Consider the following 9,769-nt stretch of genomic DNA (forward strand, 5'->3'; position numbering starts at 1 on the left):
CATTACTGGATCTCAAGTCTACTAAATGCCTGTGGAAGATTTTGGACCAGTGTTGGGTCGCACTCTCCACCACCACTGTCAGAAAATGGTCACAAAATTTAAATGGTCGCCTGTCTTTACTTAGTCGCTAAATCACATTACTCCAATCATTTTTCAGGAAGTTGTGACTTATTTGTTTGGCTTAATCAGGAAGACAAAAAGAGCAAAGCTCTCCATATTATTTGGTTCAAGTAATAAATGATTTTCTTGAAAAAGTTATGCAACAAGCAATGCTTGGATCCGTAGGCTCTTCCTCAAGCAATCCCTATCATCTGTTGACCAACAGGGTGAACTGAAGTGCCATCCAGAGCCTGTAAAGAGAACAATGCAGGAGGAAGACATAGAGGCTCCTCTCACCATAGACATCCCAGCCACACACTCTTAACTCTCTTGGTACTGAGCAGAAGCATTCAAACTGCATGCAACAAGTTCAGGGAGAGCATCCACCTGCCACACCTGGATTGTTCTTATGAAACTTCCTGGTTCACACTGATGATGCCACATTGACACCATAAGTGTGCTCAATACATCAACTTTATGCAAGCATCTACTCAGTGTGTGGGAAACATTGTTTTCTCTTAATGGTGAAGAAGAGTTCTGGTGCGACAGCTAGTTAATGTTCTTTATGACCAAATTATTGGCAAACATTTCCTGTATTTTCTCTGCTTAAATCAGCTAAAATGTTTCATTTTATAAAATAACTCACAAATACTGAAACGTTAAGACAGAAGCATAAGCTGTGAAATCCACTGCATGCATGAACTACTACTGTTGGTGACATAATCTGTCATATGTAAGAGTCTGATAACCTCACAGATGAATTATTTCGCTTCCTCTGCCTTCCCTGAAGTGAACAAGAACCAGCCGTCCTTAAACTGAATCACATGTATGAAGAAGCTATCGCAGAGGGGGGATAAAATACTCACCGATGTACCTTCCCTCCGTAGAAAGGCTTTGTGTGGAAGGTCACTGTGGCCGAGTAGCCGCTCTTGACACAGTTGATGGAGACTTTGCCCCCCAGCTCCACCCAGGGCACAGTGAGGATGGAGCGGGCGTAGGCACAGGGCAATGTGAAGACGTACTCCTCGTCGTGCTCGAGGAGATAAAGGACTCCTACGGAGAGAAAGAGACGGAGCCCTTAAAGTCAGTCCGACAGGATATGATGATGATATGATGAAGCTCATTGTGAGAATGAATTGTTTGAGTAATCCAAGAGTGTGAACGCCATTTTCCAAGAAGTTTAAATCAGGTGAGGAATGCCAGCACAGCTGATTTGCCTGCACACCATCCGTCTTTGTCTGAAAACACAATCAGCTGTCAAAGTAATTAAATGCGTGGGCTTCGTATGTGGATACTAAGCCAGCTATGTGCCCGTCACTGACTGAGCATTTTTCACTTATGAAACGCAGAAGGCAGCCTGGAGACTTAAACAGCAGATACAGACATTAGACACTGTTTAAAAACTTTACACTTACATCAAACGTGCACACATGTAGGGGTGCAACACTCTCTTTTTTAACAAATATGGATTCAGATGTGTTTTCAGTTCAAGCTTTATCTGAAAGATCTTTAAAGCTGATATATTTATTGTTAAAGTTGTAGATGATTATATAGCCAATCACAGGAAGGTTGGCTTACGGGGAGGGCTGTCTTGAAGACAGCTTGGTTCAGACGGGTCACATAAATAGGATATTAACGGCATAATAGGACATTTAGATGGGAATTATTTTTTGAATTGTGAATCAAGCCATTCTAATATAGTCTAAGACAATAAAAAGGAGCTGAACCAAAACCACTCAAGATGATGTCTGATTCCAACAGATGTGTCACAGTGCATTTCAGAACAGATCCATGAGCAGCTTCCAGCTCTGGATTGCACAGGAACAACAAAAATCATCAAATTTACCAAATAAAAGATAAAAAGCAGACTGCATGCTCTGCTTTTGAGATGCTCAAGATAGTCAGAAGTTTACATACAGTCATCCTAGGCATGGTAGTCATTGTGATTTTAGGCTTGCAATGATTTGTTTGACAGCACTCCTTGGACTGACCAATACTAAGGACAATGGTAAAGTCCAAGGAACTCAGTGAAGATCTGAGAACTGTAGATTTTAACAGGTTGGAGCTATTAGATCCATTTCTAAACTGCAGATTCAAAGGTGATCAGTTTAAACACAAGTTATCTGGATGTGTCGCAACTTAGCGGTCTATGTGAAGAACAAAACTGTCGCCTTCAAATGAAATAGGTTGGGATGTTCAGGCGCAACCCATGAACCACCAAGGATCAAGCCGGCCATAAAGTGGAAACTGCTGAAACACTAGCATCACTGTGACAGTGAAGCAGGTTTTACATCGCCTCCGTACTAAGAGGATGTAGCTGCGCACTTGGACAAGCCAAATGCTTTCTGAAGAAAAGTTTTATGGTCAGATGACACAAAGATTCAGTAATTTGGCCACAGTAACGAGGTCTGTTTGGAGAAGTAAAGGCGAGGCTTTCAAGCCTAAGAACACTGTACCAGCTGTCAAGCATAGAGGTGGTAGCATCATGCTCTGGGGCTGTTTTGCTGCTAGTGGTGCTGGTACAGTCAACAAAGTGGATGGAATAATAAAGAACAACCCAAATGAACAGTTGAAACTTAGAAACAGTTATAACAGGAAAATGATCCTAAATATACATCAAACTGGTTTTGAAACTGATAAAAAAACGTTACCAGTTGCTGTTATGGCTTTCTTAAAGCTCTGACCTCAACCCAATTGAACATTTGGACTAGACTTAAAAGCTGCGTCTGTGCCAGGAATTAATCAATTGAATTGAATTTTAAATTTTGCCAAACAGAGTGATCAAACACCGGAATTATGGGATATTATAGTTTGAACCTGTATTAATTTGCAATTATAAAAGCTATTAGTTACAATGCAGAATATTTAGCAAAATAGAAACCAGTTTATCTCTTTGGGCTCCTTGTTTGTGTTTCAGTCTCTCAGGAATCCCCATAAAGAAAAGCTATTGTGCTTCTAATAATCCACTCACCAACATCATGCGTGTCATCAGTGTACAAGGAGATTTAGTTAGATCAAGTTTTCCCATGCCCCTCTCATGACCACGAACAATTTTCAGCTCTACCATCATAACCTCGTGTTTGCAAGAGGTCACTTGTTTAGCTGTTTCACTGCAAGATGCCTTCAGGGGAAAAAACTGCATGCGGCCCTATTGTGAGCACATAATGACACAGAGTGAGAGAAACCAGCGACGGGAGTGCCAGGCTTAACCAAGTACTGCTGAACGAACTGTCTGTGTGGTAAATGAGTAAACTCGTGGTGGTGGAGTTATTCAGAGCTCATTTAGAGCAAATAAAAGTAGCAACCACAAAATATAAGAAATGAATTCCTCCTCCAAGGGGCTCAAGTGACGAAGCTTTTCATTTACGAGTCAAACACATAGAAAAACTATTAGAGAGATGCAAATACTTCAGCATTATTCTTACATTAGGGCACATTTTGAGTAAAAATGCTTTGGTGCTTTAGACAATTAAATACGAAGATCAATACCACGTATATATAAACTGGGTTATTTAGAAAAGTGCAACACAAACAAAAATCTATACTGATTCATCTGAACCTTTAACGGACAGAAGTACATAAAAGTATTTAAAAAAAAAATGGAAACGGAATTTTTTAAAATAAAAAAAATCAAAATTTGATGACTTCAAAAACATTCAACAAGCTGGGACAGACCTATGATGGATGTTTCCTCCAATTAGGAAACGCTGCTGGTTGCCCATTTATTGCATTGACTTTTTGTTTTACATTTTTTCTGACCGACAAAATGTTCACTTAACAAACTGGTCACTCGGCTGTCATGAGCCAATTCCATAAGTTTCCATTTAAAAAATAATCATGGTCCAACTTTGAGCAACAATCAGAGTCTGTCTGCAACTCGACTCGACTCAACTGGTTGTAAAAGGAAAGTTGCTGAGCACCACATAATTACACCACATAAGTCACTGTCCTGAAGCAACAACATCAGTATTTGTGGAGTAATTTCTGTTTCCAATACGATTCTGCCTGGACTCTGAATGTGAATAGTTAATGTGAATTTCTGCGAACAGTTAATCTCCATATTATCACAAACAGTTTGCATGCACTGTATCTGAACCTGACCTCATTCAATCACACCTGATAGCAGACTGACCCCGACTTTTTCTTTGACCATTTTTGCACTAAAGTCACTGTGAAGACTGCAACTAACTGCAAGTGGTTGCAATCCTGATTCCAGTCTTCAAAGCAATCATTTCAAGCGCAACAAGACTGCATACTTGTCATGCTACCTTGGGTCGTTCTGTGGTTTTCCCTAGCGCACAGATGTCGAACTGCAGCCCTCAAGGGCCGGTGTCCTGCAGGTTTTAGATGTGTCCTTGATCCAACACAGCTCATTTAAAGGCTAAGTTACGTCCCCGACATGCCTAGATTATTTCAGCGATTTTTTTTCTTCTTAGAAAATAACCCAACTTTTCAAGAAATAGGATTTATATTTGTTTAATCCAAAGCTTACACTACAGTCAGCAAAACCCTTACGTAGCACTTATATAAAAGTGTTAATGATGGCCACGATATTAAAAAACAAACAAGCAATTTCATGTTAATTATATACATATTAATATATTTTCAATAACTGTCACTCTCCTGAGTACTGAAGTCCATTATCAGTCAAGTAACGACATAACATCCTGAGCACGTTTTCAACTAATCATGTAAAGGTTCTAAAGATGCTTTTGCATGTCATAGATTAAAGCAAAGAACTTCAGTTAATCCAGATGTGGCACATCAGTGTATAAAAAGGTTTATTATTCTTTTTTTCTATCCTACACAACCTCTAGGAGGCTCCATACATTGAGATCCAGGTCAAACCGAAATCTAGCATCTCGTGTAGCTTTCAGGCTGCATCAGCTGCCGTTTCTTATTCTGCTGCCGACTCACTGCCAATCAGTATCAGTGCCTCTTTATAAAACTACAGTATCAGCTGCTGTCAGGAAAGACGCCACTGCAAAAAATAAATCCACCAATCAATGGATCCTGGGGTGACGGTCATCGTGTTCTCTGACGGCAGCATCAGCCTCCGCGCATGACAACGAACTGCTGCATCACAACCTGGTGGCAGGTGGTCAGTTTATGTATCCGGATTTAGTTGATTGGGCCCAAGGACTTCCTGTATCTCGGCTCAGGGTGACTCATCCCTGACAGCTTACTGTACATGATGTAACAGTACCAGCAGAGAGGTCTGGGCTATTGATTGCCACAGGTCCTCACACAGACAGTGGCAGGCAGTTTTGGTGAGACACACTGTTTAGAGACTTTCTACATAGCCTGTAGATGCTAGAAGGTGAGCTACACTAAATGAGGGATTGTTCTTTATTAAAGGGGAACTATTTTTCTCACTTGTGGCTGCATAGCATATTCTTGACCCTGCCAGAGTAGCTTTACATGATTCACAGTTCAAAATTATGCTTATTTATCTTATGCAGGTGCATAACACTGTTCATCTGCTAACAAGCCGCTTTTTCTCCTCTCCCTTTAAGACAGCTTTCTTCTGATTGGCTGCCCCTTACAAACAGAAGCTATCAAGAACAGGTGCATGTGGCTGTGCTTACAGCTAGAGCTGTATGCATTAATAAAAATAAAGTAAAGATCAAAACAAAATGCATGAATGCAGGAAACTTTGATTGTTTTCTGTGATAACTTTTTTTTTGACCCACAGTATTTTAGAAGGTTTGTGGTAGACTGGCTCACCTTCTCCCACCATGGACACTCCTATAGACATGCCCATGAACTTGCTCTTGGTCCACACGTGGGCGTTGACACACATCCTCCGTTCCCGGCACTCGCAATAAAACCCGGACACAGGGGGATGATGGGACACCTGCTCGGCCACAAAACGCACTCTGTAGCAGCTTCCCGGTGAGTCCTCGTCCTGCTGTGTGTTGTTGGGGCCTCTGCTTGGCTCCCGAGCCGACCCCGGGTTCGATCTGACCAAAGGCTTGACTTTGTCCCGAGGAACTTCCCAGGAACAGTGGAAGGTCTCCCCCAATACGGGGTTGTAGGGTTTCTTTGCCACGGCACCTTTCCGCCCCTCGTGGAAGGCAGTCAGGTAATACTCCACAAAGCGGACTATTCGGTCCTCAGCTGTGGCCCCCGCTGTTATTGACAGGAACATGTCGGGGTGCGCCATGAAGTTAGCGTACATTTCCAGCAGTGATCGCTTTTCCAGAATGAAAGTAGGCAGCACCACCTAGGAAAGCAACGCAAAGGAAAGATAGACACTTTGTGACACATTTTATTTCAGTCAGTGCTGCTAAAATAAAACTTCATAGCCAAGAACTTTTTGGTAACTTGACTTTCTTCTGCCTTTCCATTTGCATCCATGAAAGGCCCAAGGCGAAGAGAGCAGCTGTGGTAGAAAGATGCCAAATTACAGAACCTAGCTGACGTCAATGACAACAAATATGATGCTAATTAACTCAGACACCGCATTAAAGAAGAAAGAATAGATGTAAAGATGAGTTACAGTTGCAGGAGGAACTTAGGAGGGTTTAGTACATGACTTTGAAACCTGGCTGAACTAATTCTCATAAGTAAGGATGCCATCTCTCTTATAGAGTCAGTGTTTCTGTGTCATACCCGTGTGAGATCCATTCCCAGTTTGAGCTGCGAGAGCAGGTGGAGAATGATGCTCCGCTGGTCATCCAGGACGCCCAGATCCTCCTCTTCGTTGTCCTCCGTATCCGTCACCTCCTCACTGGGGCTGACGTCTTCCAGCCCTGGGTGCTGCTGTGAAAACAAGAGGGAAAAGAAAATTGGCCCACGTGGACTGCTTGCACAAAATCCAACATATTAATTATATTTTTTCTTCATCTTTTATGTCGGAATCACACATATTTTCACATCTTGAGAACTCAAAAAAAAATGCAACAAACTAAGAAGTCAATCAAAAGCTAACACCAAAAGATGGTGCACATCCGGGACTTTAGTCATGCTTAGTATTCCACAGTCACAGACACAATGGTGCTCGCTCTGGCACCTGTCCTCTGAAAAGGCCAAGAGGAGGAAGATAAAGCCATTTTCTTCCCCCACCATTCAACTGTCAATACCAATGATAAGGTCACGCATCTCATTTAGAGGCCAAGACAGGACCTGTTAGAGAAGCAACCTATCAGGACACAGCCAATTACCAATTATCACCAGTCATTCGGTTCATTTTCACTGTGGCCCATTCATGTCCTTTCAGCCTTTCAAGGCACTTTGAGTGTTTTAAATGGCAACAGGAGCTCTGAATTTCTCTGAGTGCGCCGACTGGCCTCTTGTTCGGACTCAAGAGCCTCGAGCTCTGACCTTCACTACGTCTGCAATGGTGAGAAGTTGTGTCCTTCGTTTGTGTCCCACCATTCAACTACAAACACATCCAGTCGAGGTTAAAGAGGAGCTCGTGCCTTTGATATCTCCTGCAGCAACTTGGGGCAGAAAAGAAGATGGGAAAGAAAAAAGAAAGAGGTTGATGTATAATGCAGAAAGTGCTCTCGAGGCTGCAGGCAACAACAACTCTCTGCACGCCCCTCTGCTCTTTATCCTCCATTTCCATCTGTGACTCTATGCAATAACATTTACAGATACATACAGTACGTGTCTTCTTTCCTACTTTAGATTATTTTAGTGAAGACGCTGCAGGAAAAAAGCCAAAAACAGGCAGGAATACTGAGGGAAGTCTGATCTGAAACTCCAGGCAGTGTAATTGCACACAGGGCTCCTGCAGAGAGCTGGGAGAAGCAGAAGAATACCAGAGTGTTCCAGGACCCGAGTGCCTGCTTGTCACCTGAATATTTTATTCCATGGGTGCACGCCAAAATATCCACATGCACACACAGACTACACGCTCTCTGCACCAAAACATTTTTGCACAAAAGACACCAGCGCACACAGGAGGGAGCATGCATGAGCACACATGTACAGGAGTCCCTGGGGCTGCCTGGTTCTCGCAGCAGAGTGATATATATAGAAATGAAAAAGAGGGGAGGGGAGGATGGTAGGAGGAGGTCTGTTATGATTTCAGTGGTTCTAACTAATTAAAGAGGTTCCTGACAGCAACAGGAAATTACTGCTGAGGAGGTCAGAGCATCTCTCCAGAAAACCCTCGAGTGGATATATCGGTGGACTTGGTGGCTGGCATTAACTCAGACTTTTTAATGCAGTCCAACTCGTCCAAAAGTGGATCATGATGTGTCTCAAATAGGAAATAACTGCAAAGTGTGTTCGGATTTATGGCTCCATCGAAGCGAGAGAGGGAGAGGACAAGAGCCTGTACACTATTAAAAGGTTTCAGCTCCGTTCCTCCCGCTACCGTCACACATTGTAGCAGAAAATCCATCATTTTAATAAGTTCTTCTACAGTCACGTTTAAAATCACGTATATGCCCCTCTTGCTCTCATGTAGTGCTTCCTGTCGCATTTTTTACCCTTTTAACCGCCCACTGTTCCTACCATAGTCCCTAACAATTACATATGTTGTGAACATTTAACATACACACAGACAAAGCTCAAATTTTCAAAGTCAAGCAGTTTCTCCCAAACTCATCTCATACAGTGTTGTATGAGATTCCTTTAAAGTGGTGAAGTAAGTATTCAGATCACCAAATTACACTTTATGTGCTTATAAAGAACGACAGAATCAGCTGTATCTGCAAAACGGTAGGTTATCTAATAATTAATCATCCAGATTTGATTTATATTTAGCAAAAATAACTTTAGTATATAATTTAACTAGTGGCTAGATATGACAAATAAATGGAGTGGAGTATAGTTCAATATTTTCCTCCAAAAATGCAATGCTTATATTCCACCATGTTCTTCATAAATGCAATATAAAGAGGATGCGAGAGATTTTTCAGATGAAACACAACAAAATGTCAGCTTATAGCAGACCAATAAGGCATTAATACATATCTATTAACAATTAGTTACAGAATTAAGCATGTCAGATGTATTAATGAGAGTCTAAGAGTGTATTTTGCACTTCAAAAACAATCTCAGCAACTTTAACAGATGCAGAAAATGTTTACCACACGAATAAACCCCGACGGCTGATTTGTTCTATAATTTATGAAGTCAACAAAGGCGCTCAGTGTTGGAGGAAAACTCACTGCCTCCCACATCAGACCAGCAATGTTCACTGCCAAAATGCACAAACTTGTGCACACTGTGTGCCCCCCTCCCCAGGCTGCATATACACTTACTCACCCCATAACCAAAACAGAGAAAAAAAGATAATCAGCACACGACGCAAGGGTGCATGCGCACACAAATATCAGCTCAGAAACACTTACACTGCATTGTTGTGCAGCTACAGGCTTGACCTGCATAAGACTGGATCTCATCTCCAAAAAGAAGAAAAGAAACGGATAGGCTGGCCTCAGGTAAACGATCCAGTGGAAGGAGGGAAATTAAATCTTCTTGCTCCAAAAGCAGGACGGCCGCAGCACGGCACTTCAGCCGGACCAAAATCCAATTTAAGAGATGTTCACTTGGTGGAAACTCGATCTAAATTTGGATCTTTTGAGGTGATTAAAGCTCGAAGTGTCTTCTCCCACATGTGGGTTTCCTGACTGAGTGAGCAGCTGCTTTGAAGGAGTCTTGGCTCTTTGTTGTGTTTTTTTGGTTTTTGGAGAGGCGTTCAGTGTGCCTG

General features: G+C 42.1%; 1 protein-coding gene across 2 annotated transcripts in view; it reads right to left on the minus strand.

Moving 5' to 3' along the window:
* The window catches only part of LOC102201629 (oxysterol-binding protein-related protein 10), an 89,748-nt gene that overhangs the window by 3,345 nt on the left and 76,634 nt on the right, over positions 1-9,769 (minus strand). Inside the window, exons 8-10 of one of the 2 annotated variants that reach the window (XM_005740721.1) lie at positions 6,715-6,861; positions 5,827-6,325; positions 966-1,152 (exon numbers count right to left, since the gene is read on the minus strand). In XM_005740721.1, the coding sequence (XP_005740778.1) occupies positions 966-1,152; positions 5,827-6,325; positions 6,715-6,861 (833 nt within the window). Of the gene's footprint in view, positions 1-965; positions 1,153-5,826; positions 6,326-6,714; positions 6,865-9,769 lie in introns of both variants that reach the window. The other variant, XM_005740720.1, reaches the window with a different exon arrangement.

The sequence above is a fragment of the Pundamilia nyererei genome, unplaced genomic scaffold (genome assembly GCF_000239375.1).
Source record: "Pundamilia nyererei isolate P.nyererei 1_Seehausen unplaced genomic scaffold, PunNye1.0 scaffold00102, whole genome shotgun sequence".
NCBI lineage: Eukaryota > Metazoa > Chordata > Actinopteri > Cichliformes > Cichlidae > Pundamilia > Pundamilia nyererei.